This window comes from Erinaceus europaeus, chromosome 1 (genome assembly GCF_950295315.1).
Source record: "Erinaceus europaeus chromosome 1, mEriEur2.1, whole genome shotgun sequence".
NCBI classification, from domain to species: Eukaryota; Metazoa; Chordata; class Mammalia; order Eulipotyphla; family Erinaceidae; genus Erinaceus; species Erinaceus europaeus.
The window spans coordinates 149107039-149126929 of NC_080162.1; the positions used below are offsets into that span (position 1 = coordinate 149107039).

Sequence of the window (19891 nt, forward strand, 5' to 3'; positions counted from 1 at the left end):
AGAATGGAACATTCCCTACCATTGTTGATCCACATTGAGGGCCAGGTCCAATAGGGGCCCACAGAGGGGTCCATTATGTTGTTCCTGATGGAGATGACCAGTGACCGTGGTGAGAGGGATCTGTTAGAGGTCTAGGCCCATTATGTCTGTGTATGAATCCCAGAACTCCCTGACTGGAGCCCCTGCTGATGCTGTGGCCTTGTAGTGACTACAAAGTCACCATTGAAGTATGGCAGTCTCTTGCCCATATCCAGCTTTTGTAGTTCTTACTTTGACAAGGTTAGCTTTGGAGTAATTGAAGGACAGGTAATAGGAGATAGATGAGGAGGGTATCTAGGTCTTAATAGAAACTATTTCATTAGGTACTTTAAGGTGACTTTTTAGGTTTTTCTGCTTTCTTGCTTGATTTACTTTTTATTACAGTTTTTTTAATATTCTCTTTCGTTGCCCTTGTTTTATTATTATAGTTATTACTGTTGTCATTGCTGGATAGAACAGAGAGAAATGGAGAGAGCAGGGGAAGACAGAGAAGAGGAGAGAAAGATAGATACCTGCAGACCTGCTTCACCACTTGTGAAGTGACACCTGCAGGTGGGGAGCCAGGGGCTCGAACCGGGATCCTTACGCCCGTCCTTGCACTTTGCACCACCTGCACTTAACTCGCTGCGCTACTGCCCGACTACCTTACTTGATTCATTGACTCACTGCAAACTATTGTGCACTTTTGCTTTAAGGTATATTTTCCCTAACTTATGGATACATGTACATATGCCCTATCTCATGGACTTTGGTCTATATCTAGCTTTTGAGGTTTTGTTAAGAAGTGTACCACCCGAAATGGAATTAAGGTGTCCTATGAGCTAGGAAAGGTCTCACCCGATTAAGGAGACTGAAAGGTTGACATTTCACGCCTGATGTCTCTGGACAGAGTTTGAAGTGAAGCATGCCAAGGTGGTTCTCGTTGCATTGGATAGGTTAGGATAAGCAGATGCAGTATCAGTTGGTATGAATTGAGAGAAGCATGCAGGAAGGTGAGCCCCACCCTAGAGCTTCCAGGACTAGAAGAAATTTGGGCTTTATAGAGAAAGGGGAAGAAGGTTCCTGCTGTTTTAGGGTTTAAGAAGGCAATAGATAGTTATTGCTATAACCAAATTATTTGGCAATTGGGTTAACTTTGAAAATCCCATTGTTAGGATTTGCTGTATCATACAAGACCTCACCATAATTTATGTCCTTTAATGTTATTTACATATAGCTGTTAAGTTTTTATTCAAGTATTCTCTACCATCAATTTAGAGTAAGATGTAGACTTACATAAAAAATAAAATGGCCCTTTAAAAAAAAAAAAAGTGGTCCAGGAGGTGGCGCAGTGGCTAAGGCACTAGACTCTCAAGCATGAGGTCCTGAGTTCGGTCCCTGGCAGCACATGTACCAGAGTGATGTCTGGTTCTTTCTCTCTCTCCCCTACCTTTCTCATAAGTAAATAAATAAATAAATAAATAAATAAAATCTTTAAAAAAAAATAAAACGGCCAAATTTAAGCTCTTTGCACACTGCAATTGCTGATATTTCCTTGCACTCAGTGATGTATTTCCCTCTAGTCATTCTGTCATTATGTCCTCCTAGCACCCCTTTACCACCCACCTCCAATGCCATCAGTCCTCTTTCTTGGAAGTCTTGCTAGCCCTGTCCTGCCACAGGGAATCTTTTGCAAAAAACATCCCCTGTAGTGTGCATGGGAAAAGGAAGTGTTTGTGTGGCAGCTGTGTATGTATGCCCAGCTCAGAGTTGCCCTGCTGAAAGGGGAAACAGACACCATCTCTGCAGGGCCTTGGGGCCTTGGTTCACACATTTCACTGAGGGTGCCTTTCTCCCTAAATCTTTATCAGTGCTGGTGCAAGAAGAGACTTGTTTAGAAACATAACTCAGGGAAGTTCTGTATCTGAAAGGAGTGTGTCACGGTGACCCTCTGAAAAGTTCTGGTTCCAGCACACTTGTGTTTAGCTGGGTATCTCCTCAATTGCTGAGTCTTAGTTTCTCCATCTTAGGTCAGAATGAGACCCAGTGTCCTTCCTGCTTGGTAAGTACATGTGAGATATGTTGGTGATGTACATCTTATTATCTATATTATTAGATTTAAAATGCCAGTGTTAATGATTCTGAGGGCATGTTAGATGTTAATTCCTTTCTCTTGTATGTTTTTTCCCCATAGGTCTTGATGCGGAACTTTATTACGTGAGAAATGACCTTATCAGTCACTATGCTCTTTCCTTTAACCTGTTAGTACCCAGTGAAACAAATTTCCTGCACTTCACTTGGCATGCAAAGTCCAAGGTAAGAGTAGTCAACCACATATCCCATGGCAAGGCTGCATTTGAGAGTGGGTTGCTTTGTTCACAAAGTGGTGATGGGTGGTGGCAGGACTGGGTAGTTTTAGAGTTATGTTTTGAAATTTTCTGGAATTCTCTAGAATTTTTTTTTTTAAATTAGTGACTTAATAGTGACATAAAAAATTATATGAGATTAGGAATATAATTCCACACCTTTTCCACCACCAGAGTTCTGTATCCTGATTCTCTTCATTGTAAACTGCAATAGTTCTCCCAAGGTCATAGCTATGGGTTGACTATTATTTCTACAACTGTCTATTTATATATAGATGTCCCCCTTTTCCCCCCAGTGGTCCTACCTTCTCTTCCTTTTTAAATCACACCTATACCTATTACTACTTTTGAATGTCCTTCCTTTTTTCCTTTTCTCTCTCTGGGTCTCGATGGAGTTCAGAGCCCTCTGATCATCTTCCCCTAACATTTCTCTCCCTCAGCAGATATGGACCATAATTCTTTTGGGGGTACAGAAGATGGAAGGTCTGGCTTCTGTAATTGCTTCTCCATTGGACATAGGCATTGACAGGTTATTCTATCCCCCCAATCTGTTTCTGTTTTTCCCTAGTGGGGTAGAGTTGTGGGGACACTTTGGTGAGGTCATTTTTCCAGGAATGTCAGAATGGAATGATAGTAGCATCTGCAACTTGGTGGCTAAAAGGTATAAAACAAGGCAAAACAATACAATTAAATAATAAACAGGAACCAAAAAGTAGGAATAGAGCAGATGAGAATAGGGATCTTAGGGTAGAGAAAAGTATTTTAGGTATGTTCCTAAGGGCCCATAACTTTAGTAATTTTTGTTTGAGCTTGATGCTAACATTGGTGAAAACTTCTGCCTAAGGAGTTCAGGATGGAATCATAGTAGCATCTGCAACTTGGTGGCTACGGCTTAGTGAGTTTCTGAAATCTTAGTGTGTTTTGTTGAGTTTTCTCAACGTTTTTTCTCTCTCTATATATATATTATTTATATGTATATATATATAATATATATTTACATATTTATTAATGAAAAAGGAGGAGAGAGAGAAAGAACCAGACATCACTCTAGTACATGTGCTGCCAGGGATTGAAGACAGGACTTCATGCTTGAGTCCAGTGCTTTATCCACTGCACCTCCCGGACCACTTCTCATTGTTTTTTCTAGTTTCACAGGAGACCTTCTTGAAACAGTTGCTTCTCCATAGCCACACCTCCTAGAATTTCTATCAAATAAAAATAGTCCACATTATGTGAACAGTATGTGACTGAACAGTAGCTAACATCCTTCAGACTTTTCGAACAGGTGTATACATCTAGCTTGAAAAGGGAGCACTTGATTTGGTGATGCTTGTGTTATTACGATGTAGTCATACAGGTGGGAGTTGGGAGAGCTTTGAGCTAGGTGTTCCAGTCACGTGTGCTATAATGAATGTAGTTCTCCTGTCTGTAGAGAGCTAGTAAAAGTAAGGCACAGCAGATGCAGACATCTGTATGTGCTGTAGCTATGCTCCTTTAAGTGTACAGAGCCTCTTGCCTTGTTGACTCATTTGCTGAATTCTCCGCTTACCTTCTTAATGCCTGGGCTGATATACCTTAAGTAATAAGAGTCTTATTTATTTGTTCACCCCTTAGCATTGAATATTATGTATATATTTTGCCAGTCAAATAAGTTAAATTATTTTATAAACATGCATATACCCATTTTACTGTATATACTCCAGTAAATTACAGAAACATGCGTATATATACATTCTTGCATTTAAACATAACTGCAGGAATGTTGTGATAAAGTTAAGGTAGCTTGTATCCCAATAAGGTCTAAAGACCTTACTGACTGGAGCATCTCAGCTTTTCAGTACCATTGCTTTGGGTTTTTCTGGTATGAGAGTATTCTAAAGTAGATAGATTTACTGTGGGGCTTTTTGTTTTTTATTTTTTTATTAGTGATTTAAAAATTATGAGATAGTAAGGGTATAATTCCATACTGTTACCATCCCCAGAGTTCTGTGTCCCCATCCCCCTCCAGTGGAAACTGTAAGAGTTCTCCTAAGGTCATAGATCTGGATTGCCTTTCTATCTGTATCTATCTGTGTATATATATGGTTCTTTTTTTCCCTGCCTTTACTTGTTTTTTTTTTTGCCTCCAGGCTTATCGCTGGGTCTTGGGTCTACTGCTCCTGGAGGCCATTTTTTCCCATTTTTATTGCCCTTGTTGTTATTGCAGTCATTGTTAGATAGGACAGAGAGAAATGGAGAGAGGAGAGGAAGACAAAGCAGGAGAGAAAGATAGACACCTGCAGACCTGCTTCACCTCTTGTGAGGCAACCCCCCTGCAGGTGAGGAGCCAGGGGCTGGAACCAGGATTGTATTACACTGATCCTGGTGCTTCCCAGCGCCATGTGCATTTAACCCGCTGTGCTACCACCCCACCCCCCTTTACTTGCTTTCTAAGTTATGCCTACACCTATTACTACTTCTGAATGTCCTTCCTTGTTCCTCTTCTCTCAGATTAGCGAAACAGTGCCTGACATTATCTGGTGTTTTGCAGATTTGTTTCCCTTTCAGTGATGATATAAAAATAAAGATTCCTATTGACAACTGTTTTCTTTTTTCTTTTTTTTCCTTTAGGGCTATCACGGGGGCTCAGTGCCTACACTACAAATCCACTGCTTCTGGCAGCCATTTTTTTCTTCTTTCTCTCTTTCTTTCTTTCTTTCTTTCCTTCATCTCTCTCTCTCTCTCTTTCTTATTGGGTAGGACAAAGAGAAACAGAGAGGAGGGGAAGACAGGGAGAGAGAAAGATAGACAGCTTGTGAAGCATCCTCCCTACAGGTGTTGAGCTGGGGTTCAAACCAGGATCCTTGCACAGGTCCTTGCAATTCGCACTATGTGCGATTAACCTGGTGCTCCACTGCCCTGGACCAGAATTCTTTCTGAGGTGCAGAAGGAAGGAGGTCTGGCTGGGTTCTGCAATTGCATTTCCACTGGACATGGAGTTGGCATGTCAATCCATACCCCTAGTCTGTTTCTATCTCCCTAGTGGGGCAGCACTCTGGGGAGGTGAGGTTACAGGACACACTGGTGAGATAATTTGCCCAGAGAGTTCAGGATGGAATCATATTGGCATCTGCAACTTGGTGGCTAAAAGGCAGTAAGATATTAAGCAGGACAAAATTTTTAATAAATAGAAATGAAAGAATAGCAATAGAGCAGGTGAAAATAGATACTCAATAACCTCTTTTATAGTGCCTTTTTCTCCCCCCCTTCACTTGATTCAGTCAAGGTCATGCATGTGATTAGTTAACATCCCATATTAGTTTGTGGACTATTTCCACAGATCTTGTTTCTGCTTCTTGATCTTGACATTCTGGAAGCGTACAGGCCAGTTACTTTGTAGAATGTCTCAAATGGAGTTTTTGTGGTTTCCTCATGATTTAGATTCAGAAATGTCTCTTTGGCAGTAACACCATGGAAGTCTGTTCTTCACAGCATACACGTCAGTTTGCCAGGTTTCTCCACTCTGAAGTCTTCCTCTGTGAAATGAATAAGTAATTGTGGGAGAGGAGATGAAACTGTGTGCCCTCTGCTCACGTTGCTCCCGTCTCCCTTCTAGGTGCCCTGTTCCATCCTGACTGATTCCCCTTTATCTGTTCCATCCTGACTGATTCCCCTTTATCTCATACTCCTCAGACCTGCTGTCATCTCCCTCATCTGAGTCAGGTACACTTTTCTGAACCCTCCTCATATTCTAGAGATACTGGTCTAGTTGGTTTTCTTCTCTCCTCCCTTCCTAGAAGCTTAGCAACTGAAACATAGGAGCTCCTTTTTCTATTTTCTCTGTGTCTCCATGCCTTACACAACTCTTGAATACTTAGCTACATTTGGTTTACAAGAGAGAGGAAAAACAAAAACAAAAACATGGCATCACTCTGAATATATATATGTGATGCTGGGAACCAAACTTGACCTCCTGCTTTATCCCCTATATCACCTCCTGGGTGCTGTTTAACTTACTGCTGGAGGAGTGCACAGGTGGGGCCCAGAGCGACAACACAGCTCAACAAATGGACTCTTGTCAGCCGAGCACTGCGAGATTTCAGAGTGGGCTGCTATAGGAATGGTGAATTTCCTATTCTGGAAGTATGAAAACATGCTGGCCACACTTGACAGCAGTGGAACATGTGGGCCTTTTTAAGGTATCTTCCTCTGAGTAGAGTGAAGACTTTGAATGGAATCCATAGATTGAATACAGAGCTGAATTAATTTTACAAGTTCATGTGTAGCAGTCACAACAGTTAAAAGGAAAACGGTCATCTTATTTTTTATACTTTATTTATTTTTTTAAATATTTTTTTATATTTATTTTTATTTATTTATTCCCTTTTGTTGCCCTTGTTGTTTTATTGTTGTAGTTATTATTGCTGTCATTGTTGTTGGATAGGACAGAGAGAAATGGAGAGGGGAGGGGAAGACAGAGAGAGGGAGAGAAAGACACCTGCAGACCTGTTTCACCACTTGTGAAGCGACACCCCTGCAGGTGGGGAGCCAGGGCTTGAACCAGGATCCTTATGCGGGTCCTTGTGCTTAGCGCCACCTGCGCTTAACCTGCTGCGCTACAGCCCGACTCCCATTTTTTATACTTTTAAATGCTTGCTAATGAGAAAGATAAAGCATGTGTTTTCATTTAGTTCAGATTTCAGCCCCCAGTGCAGCTTCTAATTCATGTTTCATCTCTTAAACTCTGATGTTTGTGTTGATTTGGTTAAGTTTACAAACTAGTCTTTAGGATAATTTTTTTAATTAAAAATTAATCTGAGTAGGCAAATAAGCATGAGGTATAAAATCCAAACGGCATTGAAGAATAAGCAGTCTACAGTAAACCCTCTACCCCTTCTTAGTACCATCCCCTAGCAGATCAGGTGCCTAAGTCTCTTTCCCTGAGGTGACTACTGGCTCCTCATCCTTGTTTTATTCCCTAGAGGACTGTGTGTGGATGAGCATGGATATCACTCTCAGGTGTGTTTAAACAAGTTATATCGGGGGTCAGGCAGTAGCACAGCAGGTTTAGCGCACATGGCTGTGTGAAGTGCAAGGACCAGGTCAAGGATCCCGGTTTGAACCCTTGGCTCCTCACCTGCAGGGGGGTGGTTTCACAGGCTGTGAAGCAGGTCTGCAGGTGTCTATCTTTCTCTCCCCCTCTCTTATCTTCCCTCCTCTCTCGATTTCTCTGTCCTATCCAACAACAACAGCAATAATAACAACAGCAATGATGGACAACAAAAGGGGAAAAAATGGTTTCAGGAGCAGTGGATTCATAGTGCAGGCAGCGAGCCCCAGCGATAATCCTGGAGGCAAAACAAAAAAAAAGTTAAAAAAAAATAAATAAAAAATAAACAAGTTATATTCTGTGTACTTGTCTGGAGTTTGTAGAGCTCTGAAGATTTTGTCCTGGTGAAGTTTTCTTTTATTGCATGTGGAGTCTCCCCTTCCCTACCCCCCTTCAGATGGCAGGGTTATGTGTGGTGTTTTTGCTTTGGTTTATGTGTTGGTCTATTACTCTGAGGGGATTTCTAAGGTAGGTGGTAGGAGCAGAGGAGGCAGGGAAGTAGGGGTGACTTGCAGTGGGAAAGCCACACTGGGGCTAAGGGACATGGTGAAGCTCTCCCCTCCTGAGCCATGCCCTCTTTGGAGTGCAGTCACAGATGTTAACAAGAGGCCATGGCTCCCAAACACTTAACTGTTACCAGTTCTTAACCCAGTTCTTACTTTTTATGATTTTACCAGAAGATAAAAGGTATTTGTTTACAAAGATCTCCAGGCTCCTGTCCACTCACATTGTAGCTATTTTAACCTTAATTTTCACACATCAAAGCTTTTGCTGATAGTGCTTTCCAATATTTACATGACTGTCGTGTCTTGCCAAACAGACTGTGTTCTCCTCAGAGGATAGAGCTGAGTCTTGTTCTTGACATGTATCATGCTGCCTTAGTGAGGGGCAGTGAATACCACTGCTTAATTGCTTTTCCAGATGGGAGGAGAGTTCTGCTAGCGTGCCTCTTTTATAAGACCACACACTCAAAAAGAAATACTTAACACAAATAATTAATTTCTTCTGTATTCCAAAACATTCCCCAGTGTGGAGACCATCTAGCTGCATCTGCTGAATGCCAGTAGCTGTTTTAAATAGCTGTATCTAAAAAGTATCAACATATACCAAAATATTCCCCCCTTACCTCCATGTCATAGTTGTTGTTCTTTGGTTTATAAATTCTTCATCATTGTCAGGAGGGTCTGCAGGGAATTTGTTCAGAGTTCCTGTATCAGCCCTTGGGGCAAGATTGCTACATCCGTTGCTGAATGGGGTTTCTTTGAGAAAGATAGCAATTCTGGTAATTTCAGAGAAACGAAAAGGCCAGACGACTGGAGGGAAGTATATTCACTTTAAATCTCTACTGCATTCCAGAAGGGTATAACTTGAACTCTAGCTATCAATTTGCAATTGTCATTGCTTCCAAGTAAGGAAAGATGACAAAAAAAAATGTTTATTATTTTTTTAGTTTATTCAAATATTTACATTTTCTCTAGTTTCTTTTCCAAAGTATTTTGGCTCATTCTCTTTTTCTGATAAACAACTGCTGTTCAGCTTTCCTTTGTGTCCATAGTAGATCTTAAGTGCTAGCTTTAGAACATAGCTGCTCCTTCCAAGGATTTCAGGGATATAGGAGTTCATATAGATTGAGATATACTAAAGTAGAAAAAAATTACTTTGACAGTTGACAATTTCTTTTCTTACTCTCAAAGCTAGTTTTTAATTTTATTTCTTAGAGATTTTGGAAGAAGAAAATTGCCGTACATGTCTAGATAGTCCCTTAGAAAGAGAAGCAGAAAAGAAGAGACTTTCTTTTTTTGTATTTAGGCTGCTGTTCTGGTCAAAGGGTTTGCCTTCTCACTGTCACCTCTTGACATATCCCTCACCCTACCCTACTCCATTCACAAAGATCATTCTCCCACTTTTTTGCTCACCAAACTTACTGCTACGGCTTGGTGGCTGTACAAGACTGGCTATTTTCCCCACCCTTTCTCTTCATTATTTATGATAGAGACAGAGAGAGATGGGGAAAGAGAAGAGACACCTGCAGGTCTTGAACTGAGATCCTCTGCATATAATGTGTGCGCTTTACTGGGTGTGCCACCACACAGCCCCTCAGATGTTAATCTTGACCCCCTGCCCTCAGCACTGCAATCCATGAATCTTACTTGCTGTGTTGTCCTAGGTCATCTATTCCTTGATTAGCTGTGCCTCTACTCACTGTAACTAAGACTGAGAATAAATTGGACAAGCAAATGTGGGGAAACACCATAAATTTGTGATTGAATCTGTAAAATCTGAGAACTAGAGGATTATGAGGTAGACGTGCCTTGTAGGGAATTAGGCACTGGGGAGAGGTAGAAAATATAGGAGAGAGGTTGGCTGGCGATGTGAAAGTGCACTGGTCATGCTGTGGTGTGTGATCTTAACACCTAATGTACTGGGAGAAGAGGCCTTGTCACGTGGAGAAGAGAATAGATCTTCCTGGGTCTGGAGTGCAAAGAATTGACGCGGTGACAGATTTGCCTGTTATAGAAAGGTAAGGCAGAAAGGGGGTCCTGTGTGCAATTAGAAAGCCACTCTGGGGGTAAGGGGCATGGTGAAGCTCTCCCCTCCACTTCCCCATAGGCACCAACCTATTTTAACCTGACATCAGAGTGACAGCTGCCCTGTGCTCTGCCAAGGACTGCTACAGTCCTGTTTTGACAACCTCCCTGTCACCCCACCACCACCACCACCATCTCAGAAACCACATATCCCGAACAGCTTCGAACACCCTCAGCCACCAATACTTTGCCCATCTTTTCCCCCAGGCTGGCTTTTCCCCAGAAGTCATCTCTTCCCATGTCTATTGGTTGGTTCCTACAACATCAGAACCTCAGGGCTAGACACCAGGGTCAACATTCTTTAAGCAGCATGAGTTCCTTACAGACTCCCCCTCCTCATGCAAACCCGCCTGTACTCTGAAGCTCACAAATTCTACTCACCAGGGACAATTCTCTTCCCAGAGCCCTTACCTCACTTAGTCTCCTGCCATTGTTCCTCTAGTGGCCTTTATTGTCAGTACTCAATATCGCTACATACTATAGAACTGACCCCTTGGGGCCAGGTGGTGGCACACCTGGTTGAGTGCACACGCTACAGTGTGCAAAGACTCAGGGTCAAGAACCCAGTCCCCACCTGCAGAGGGAAAGCTTTCCGAGTGATGAAGCAGTGTTGCAGGTCTCTCTCCTTCTCTATCTGCCCCCACCTCTCAATTTATGGCTGCCTCTATCAAATAAATAAATTAAAAAAAAAGAACCAACCTCTCACTCATACAAAAATCCTACCCTACCAGCAATCCCACTACTGCCTCCCAGATTCCTACGAAACAAGTTCTTTGTCACCATCACTCTGATTCAGCTAGGATTCAACAGCCAGTTAAGCTATTTCCTCCTCTCCAGCCTAGCCAATATCCTGACTTTACTTTCCCACAGCTTATATCCCAAAGATGATGTTACTGGCACAGTCACAGGGGTAGCTCAGCACCTGGCAGCCTCACACTGCCTGCTGCCAGCAGTGCTGGAGGGACTCTTACACACTGAGGACCCCTATCCTCAGAAAGGGCTCAGCAGCCCCAGCCCCCTCCCTAGTCTTTCCCACATCCCATAGGATGCCATTACTTCATTATTTGCCTTCCCCAGCTCCCCACTTACTTCCCTTTTTGCTCACTTATTTCTTTCAGGAGGGGAGAGCTTCACCATGCCCCTTACCCCCAGAGTGGCTTTCTAATTGCACACAGGACCCCCTTTCTGCCTTACCTTTCTATAACAGGCAAATCTGTCACCGCGTCAATTCTTTGCACTCCAGACCCAGGAAGATCTATTCTCTTCTCCACATGACAAGGCCTCTTCTCCCAGTACATTAGGTGTTAAGATCACACACCACAGCATGACCAGTGCACTTTCACATCGCCAGCCAACCTCTCTCCTATATTTTCTACCTCTCCCCAGTGCCTAATTCCCTACAGGGCACGTCTACCTCATAATCCTCTAGTTCTCAGATTTTACAGATTCAATCACAAATTTATGGTGTTTCCCCACATTTGCTTGTCCAATTTATTCTCAGTCTTAGTTACAGTGAGTAGAGGCACAGCTAATCAAGGAATAGATGACCTAGGACAACACAGCAAGTAAGATTCATGGATTGCAGTGCTGAGGGCAGGGGGTCAAGATTAACATCTGAGGGGCTGTGTGGTGGCACACCCAGTAAAGCGCACACATTATATGCAGAGGATCTCAGTTCAAGACCTGCAGGTGTCTCTTCTCTTTCCCCATCTCTCTCTGTCTCTATCATAAATAAAGAAGAGAAAGGGTGGGGAAAATAGCCAGTCTTGTACAGCCACCAAGCCGTAGCAGTAAGTTTGGTGAGCAAAAAAGTGTCTACTGATGTCGCTGGGCCCTATGCCAGACTACTTGTGAGGTGTGCTGCGTTACCTACCCTATTTGATCCTCACAATGTATTGTTTATCCTCAACTGACAAAAAACTGTAACTCAGTTATGACTAAGTCACAGGGTCTCGTGGTTCCAAATCCAGTGTCTATGGACTGTGGTAATTTCTCTTGTGCATTTGTTCTTCCTGTGCTGTCCTGTTTAGAGATAACATAGAACATCTCTTGATGTTCACTAATGGGCATTGTTGTAGAGAGCCTTCGTGTGCTTCACCCAAACTGGACCGTGACTCTCTAGCACCCTCTGGAGTCAGGCCTAATTGTGACCTGCTAAGATCAATGAATATTAGCTGAAGCACCACAGAGCCACTGGTGCATAGCATCTGGAAAGTCTCCTTTGTGTGGACGTGGCGCTTGTCAGATGCAGCCTTTAACCATTAATTTGTATGCCTAGATTGATATCTATATATATCCGTGGAATAGAGGGTGACTGACTGACTTAAGTTTTTTCCATTTGAAAATTCTTAGGACTGTTCCTAAAAATTTGCGTTTTTTAAATAGGTAAATTATATGTACATATAAAAAAGACTCATATACTCAGTGAATTAAATCAGTGAGGTGTCCTTTCTATTGCCAGAGGTCCAGTTTGTGTATTTTTCATTTCATAGGTTGAATATAAGCTGGGATTCCAAGTAGACAATTTTGTGGCTATGGACATGCCCCAGGTCAACATTTCTGCTCAGGGGGAAGTTCCACGTACTTTATCAGGTAAGTGTGAATCCAGAGACAGGAGTTAATATCCTGTTTTCAGTATATCTCACATTCCCAAAGGAACTTTAACCACTCTTGCTTGATAGATGTAAGGTGTCTTGAGTGTTTTAGAAAACAGCTTTTTGGGGCCAGGCGGTGGCACATCTGGCTAAGCACTCATGTTACAGTGCACAAGGGCGAAGGTTCAAGCCCCTGGTCCCCACCTGTAGGGGGAAAGCTTTACGAGTGGTGAAGCAATGCTGCAGGTATCTTTCTGTCTCTCTCCCTATCTTCCCCCTCCCCTCTCAATTTCTCTATCTCTAGCTAGTAAGTAAGTAAATAAATAAAAGAAAACAGCTTTTCTAGATAGTGAATGTTTGGATCATGTTTTAATCCTCCACTCTTTCCTACCCTCTCTAGAATTGTCTGCACTCAGCTCTCCTTTTCTCTTTTTTTGTGTCACTGGTGCTGTCCCACACATAGTTTCTAGTGCCCTCCCTGTCTTGTTCCCGTGAGTTCATTCCCACATGGATATACAGATATTAATTTAGGCATGCAAATCATTGTTAAAGGCTCTATTTGGTAAGTGCCACATTCATACAAAGGAATGTTCTAGATCCTTGCACAGTAACGTCTGACAATGTATCACTGAGCCCATCACCTCCTTCCAGTGAGTACACTGCAGACTCTGGAGCGGTGTGCACTGTGCTTACTGCCTGCCCTGTTTACCTGTCTAGCTGTCTGCTGCTCCAGCCTCTGCATTCCAGCAGTGCCACACCCCTGACCCTGGATAGCCGTGCCTCTGCATGTGATGGTCTCTCTTATGCTTGTGGGTACCTATCTAAGATTAAAAGTCCCTGCAGTCTTATTTTTTTTTTTTTGCCTCTGTTCTCCCATTAGTTGTTTACTCTTTGTTCTTCCTGCCTTATAGAACCTTGTGGTTAGCAATTTTTCAACCAGCCAGCTTATATTATAAACCTTTGTCATTTTCTGGTGACCAATGGCCACTGGAAATATTTTTATAGTGGTCTTGTGCTTTGTATATTAACTGGCACTTAATGCTTGCTTAGTCAGGAGTGAGTAAATTATTTAAATCTTACATTAATACCAGTTTGACTACTTTTGAGTCAGACCTTTGAGAAAGGCCACTGTAGATGTGAGATTTTAAGGAACTAATTTTTTTTCTTTACTTTTTGCAGCCACGGTTTTTGTACTTGCACAGTTCCACCTTAACCAGAAAACTTACTTATTTAGGGGTGTGTGTGTGGTGGTGGTGGGTGGGCAGGAGTTGCCAAATCACTGTTCCACCGTTGTGAAGCCCTTCTGTTTGCAGGCAGTTCTCATGGGGTGACCTGGGTCCTCATGTATAGCCAGGAGTTGTACACTGTCTCAGGAGCCATTTCTCTTGCCCTCAAAAATGTGGATTTTTTAAAAAACTTGCAAGTAAATGCCACAGAAGTGTTGGGCAATGTGTCCTGGAAATTATAAATGGCATACAGTGATGCACATTTTAGAGGGGGTGGTGCACCTGGTAGAGAACATATGTTACAACGTTCAAGGACCTGGGCTCAAGCCCTGCCTCCCATCTACGGGGGGAAGCTTTGATAGTCATGAGACAGTGCTGCTGGTGACTCTCTTTCTCTTTCCTTCTCTTAGCTCCACCTTCCCTCTTGATTTCTCCGTCTCTAGCCAATACATAAAGCATTAAATAAAGGTTTAGGAAGAGAGGTTCATGTTTATTGGTCAGTAAAGAAATCCAGAAATGCCCTTATTTCCATATAATTATACAAATGTTAGGGTAAAATATTCTAAACATAGAATCTTAAAATTCTTATAAACTGAAAACTGAAAAAAAATTATGTATGTAACAAAGCTTTTTTCACTTTGATCAATTATTAAGGTCAATTTATGTTTAAAGAATAAAAGAGGGGGTCACATGGTGTTGCACCTGGTTAAGTTCAAATGCTACAGTGCACAAGGACCCAGGTTCAAGCCCCTGATCCCCACCTGCAGGGGGAAAGCTTCATGAGTGATGAAGTGGTCTGCAGGTGTTTCTCTGTCTCCCTCCTTACCCTCCCATTTCTCTTTGCCTCTACCCAATAATAAATAAATAAAATAATTTTAAAAATTTTATCTAATTTTTTTTTAATTCATGGTTGAGAATTTATCAACTTTGTTTACAGGTTTATAATTAAGGTCTTAATCAAGAAAATATAATTACATTTTGCTGGTGAATTGTATTTACTCTTTTCAAGATTTACTGTTACTATTGGTCATATAGTTAGGAAGGCTAGGTGAAATAAGGCAGGGTTTGCCTTACTATGTATGTAGTCTGACTGTTTTATAATAGGAGAACTTATAAAACAAAGTGCTTCATTAAGATTAGGAACAAATATTGAAAGTTATTAGTTTGTTTTGTAATACAAGCATTTCTATAGTGAATGAAATAGTTAATGTATAAAGCTTTATGTCTAAAGGTAAGTCTTGAAATTTTCTGCTTAAGTAACTTGTGTAAATATACTAAATTTATTTTTCATTGCAACAAAATAAATAATTCTATAATATTACTGGGTATTATTGTTGATTTATAGGAAATTAAGGACAGTTTTTTTTCTTTTTCTTTATTACAGTGTTTCGGGTCGAGCTTTCCTGTACTGGCAAAGTAGATTCTGAGGTTATGATACTTATGCAACTCAACTTGACAGTAAATTCTTCAAAAAATTTTACAGTCTTAAATTTTAAAAGAAGGAAAATGTGCCACAAAAGTAAGACATTTATTTACCAAGATGTATGTTGTAAATAGAGGTGAAGAGGTCAGAGAAGATCTTGTTGTGTTTTACTGATTTAGTGGTCACCAAATTTTGATTGTCAAAAGAAAAGAAAATACTAACATGAAATTTGGCAATAATCTCAGTATTTCTTTTTCCTTCCAGCTCTACTCAATTCCTACTTTCTCAGAATCTTTTAATAGAAATACTAGGATATTTCCCATTGGCAGTGTGGAATATTAAAATGCTTGAAGAGACACAGTAGTCAAGTAATTCTGATAGGACCCCTTAAGTAACTAAGTGTTAACTATATTTCCTTCATAAAATTACTTTTCTGCAGAAACATTACCCTGGGACCAGATGAACCTGGGTTAGAATTACAACTCTGCTCTCAGCAGAATATTGGTACAGTTCACTTAACCTGTATTTCAATATTTTAATCTATAGAATGGCCTAGATAACCCATTCCAGAGGGTTTAAATTTTGGTGTTTTTTTTTTTCAGAGTAATAAGTACTCATATGTGGATACTTAATAATAAGTAGTCTAGATTTTGAATAATCTGTTACTCAAGAAAACACAGTGCATATTGGGTATTCCACACAATAGGTCATAGATAAAATAATTTCAGAGTTCTTAAACACTGCCTAGTCCACTCACTTATTTTAAGTGCCAAACAGGTAAAGTGGCCTGAATCTGCAAGGTCACATAGATTAGTGAGGAAAACTCCAAACTCACTGAGTGCCTGTTGTACTCTTAAGCATTTTGTCTACATTAAATCTATTTCATTCTCAAGCTGCCCTACACAGTAGGTTCCAGAACTATCTCCATTTTCTAAAGAGGAAGTTCAGGCTTAGAGACTCTTAACGTGCCCAGGTTAGACAGCTGAGTGCTAAAGCTTTGATGCAACCCATACTCTAATTCTTATTGTTAAACTTAACATTTCTGAATTTAAATCATTGTTGGTGTTATGAAAACTCTTGAGATGTGAACATAAGTTATAATGGCATTTAATATCCAGAAACTTGTCAATAAAACAAACAAAAGAAAAATAAACTATTGCATTAGAATGAACTTTTTAAAATATATATATAAAATGGAAACACTGACAAGTCCATAGGATAAGAGGGGTACAGTTCCACACAATTCCCGCCACTGGAACTCCATATCCCATTCCCTCTCCTGAAAGCTTTTCTATTCTTTAACCCTCTGGGAGCATGGATCCAGGGTCATTATGGGGTGCAGAAGGTGGAAGGTCTGGTTTCTGTAATTGCTTCTCTGCTGAAAATGGGCATTGACAGGTCGATCCATACTCCCAGCCTGTCTCTCTCTTGTCCCCTACTGGGGCAGAGCTTTGGGGAAGTGGGGCTCCAGGATACATTGGTGGGGTTGTCTGCCCTGGGAAGTCTGGTTGGCATCATGGTAGCATCTGGAACCTAGTGGCTGGAGAAAGATAGAAAGCACAGCAAATTGTTGACTAATGAACCTAAAGGCTGGAATATTGTAGATGGAGATTTTGGGTCTCCATTTTGGAAAAAACTAGTAGGTCTATTTTAGGTATATTCCAAGGGGCCCATACCCAACTAGTTTTTGCCTGTGCCTGACATCTAATATGCAGGTGACATAAGCTATTGTCTGGGGGTATGGTGTCATTGGAAAAAGTTGGAAAAAGGACCAGAAAGCTGGAGGATCAGGGAAGAGAGTAGCTCCCAAATATGGGAAAAGTATATAAATATTGTTAACTGTAAACCCCATCAATTTGATCTGGGACCCACAGTCAGCACAGGAGCCTATGTAACCTCTGCATCCCTGTGGGTCTGAGCTCACATTCCATGGTCATGGCTAGGAACATTCCAGGCTGCACCAATTTCAGGACCCATCATCCTCAGGTGATAGGCAGAGAATGCTATCCAACCTCCCTTCAGAGAATGGAACGTTCCCTACCATTGTTGATCCACATTGAGGGCCAGGTCCAATAGGGGCCCACAGGGGGCTCCATTATGTTGTTCCTGACAGAGATGACCAGTGACCGTGGTGAGAGGGATCTGTTAGAGGTCTAGGCCCATCATGTCTGTGTGGGAATCCCAGGACTCCCTGACTAGGGCCCCAGGTGATGGGGTGGCCTGATAGTAACTAAAGAGTCATCATTAAAGTATTCCAGTCTCTTGCCCTTATTCAGCTTTTGTAGTCCTTACTTTGATAAGGTTAGCTTTTAAGTGATTGAGGGATGTGCAATAGGAGGTAGCTGAGGAGGACATCTAGGTCTAAGTAGAGACTATTAGGTACTTTATGGTGTCTTTTTAGGTCTTTCTGCTTGCTTGCTACATTTATTGACTCACTGCAGACTACTGTGCACTTTAGCTTAAAGGTACACATTTTCCCCCAATTCCTGGATATATGTACTTATGCCTCATCTCATGGGCCCTGGTCTATATCTTTTTTTTTTTTTTTTTAAGATTTTATTTATTTACTAATGAGAAACATAGGAGAGAGAAAGGGCCAGACATCACTCTGGTACATGTGTTGCCAGGGATTGAACTCAGGACCTCATACTTGAGAGTCTGATGCTTTATCCACTGCTCCACTTCCTGGACCATGGGCCCTGGTCTTTATCTTAGTTTTAAGGTTTGTTAAGAAGTGTACCACCCGAAATGAATTTCAGGAGTCCTATGAGCTAGGAAAGTTTTCACCAGAGTGATGAAGCTGATGGGTTCACATTCCACACCTGACATCTCTGGATGCAGTGTGGAGTGAAACATGCCGAGGTGGGACTGGTTGCAGTGATTAGGTTGGGATCAGCATATGCAGTGTCACTTAGTATGAACTGGGAGAAACATGCAGGAAAAGAGCCTCACCCTAGAGGTTTCAGGACTGAGAGAATTATGGGCTTTATAGAGAAAGGAGAAGGTTCCTGCTATCTTCGGGTTTAAGAGCAATAGATAGTTATGGCTATAACCATATCACTTGGCAATAGAATGAACTTTTTAAAATGCAGAATTAGCGCCTCTTGGCTTTACTGTTTGAAGACATTTTTTAAAGTTCTGGTGTATTTAATATACCCATTCATTTCATATAATTTAAAAATCAAAGAGAATGTAAGAGACTAGTCATTTCACAGTAGTTTCTAGAGAGGTCATTTAGACTAGTAGTCTGTCAGTGAGGAGAGTTCTAACCACTAGGGAAGTGCTGGTGATTGTACCTTGTTGCTTCATCTAGTAGTCTCTACAGGCAGATGGAACCCAGTCATGGTATGAGTTATGGAGCCCACCAATACTAAATTTAGCTGATTACTGTGTTCTGTAATATTCTTATTTATTTACTTACTGTGTAGAGATAGAAATTGAAAGTAGAGGAGTAGATAGAGCAGAACCTGCAGTACTGCTTCACTGCTTGTGAAGCTTCCTCCTAGCAGGTGGGTGGTGGGTAACAGGGCCTTGAACCTGGGTCCTTGTTCCTGGTAACATGTGTGCTCATCCAGGTGCACCACCACCCAACCCGTAGCTGATTACTATTGGCCAGTGTTCAGAATTAGTCAGTACCTACTCTACTGCCTTTATGTATACGAAGACTAAAGTTACAATCCTCCTTGGTAGAATTTTCTGTACCACCTCCTTTATTTGGTGGTCATACTTCTGCTACTCCAGTCATCCAGTTTGCTCTCAGTACTCTCATGTGATCCTAATATCTATCTGACTTTCCAGTCTGCTACATTCTAAAAATTGTCTGTAACAGAAAACATCTATACTATATTGAATGTCAAAGGTTATTAGTGACATAAAGAACAAAAGTTCTTTACGATGAGCCTGGGAGTGACCAGGTCAGACAAATTTGTAATTCTAGAACTTCTTATAGCCTTTACCCTTTGCTAATGTGCACTGTGAGCCTCCATGGGAGATTATATTGTGTGCCTTTCCCAAACTTCTTGGCCATCCTAGCCCTATTCTCATTGAGTATAAATAACACCCTTTGGCTAATGCTGGCATTGACCACGGATTACTGCCTGCATGATAAAATAGCATTTATTGTGCAACAAATGTCTTTTATTTCATTCAGGCAGTGTTTTTAGAACACAAGACTAAGAAAATTCAGAAAGTGTAACTACATACATTTAAGGATTATCATGGGAGATAATTTGTAAAATATTTTTATCGTCTTTTTAATCCAGAGCTTGAAGAAGTAAAAACTTCACCTTTGGACAAAAACACTAGCAGAACTATTTGTGAGTATTACTGTTTTATCTTTTTCCATCATTGGATTAGGAAAAAAAAAAAAAAAGGTTGATTGTGAATAATTGTGTGAATCTTGGAGGTTTTGTAGTTTCCAGCTTGTCAGAAGTTAACTAACAGCATCTGCTTACTTCACTGGTCTCACAGATTCTTATGATCAGATGTAACTACTAGACTGTTGACCATGTTATGAAGTAAAATTCATATACGTTTCAATATTACACTCAAATGGTTGTTATTAAAAGTATGAGCATAAAATGTGTG

At 41.2% G+C, this 19891-nt stretch overlaps 1 protein-coding gene across 2 annotated transcripts in view; it reads left to right on the forward strand.

Moving 5' to 3' along the window:
• RYK (receptor like tyrosine kinase) overlaps window positions 1-19891 on the forward strand; it is an 89930-nt gene that overhangs the window by 18750 nt on the left and 51289 nt on the right. For both annotated transcript variants that reach the window (XM_060196993.1, XM_060196990.1), the window contains exons 2-5: window positions 2213-2334; window positions 12554-12653; window positions 15266-15400; window positions 19567-19620. In XM_060196993.1, coding sequence (XP_060052976.1) covers window positions 2213-2334; window positions 12554-12653; window positions 15266-15400; window positions 19567-19620 — 411 coding nt within the window. The remainder of the gene's footprint in view (window positions 1-2212; window positions 2335-12553; window positions 12654-15265; window positions 15401-19566; window positions 19621-19891) is intronic.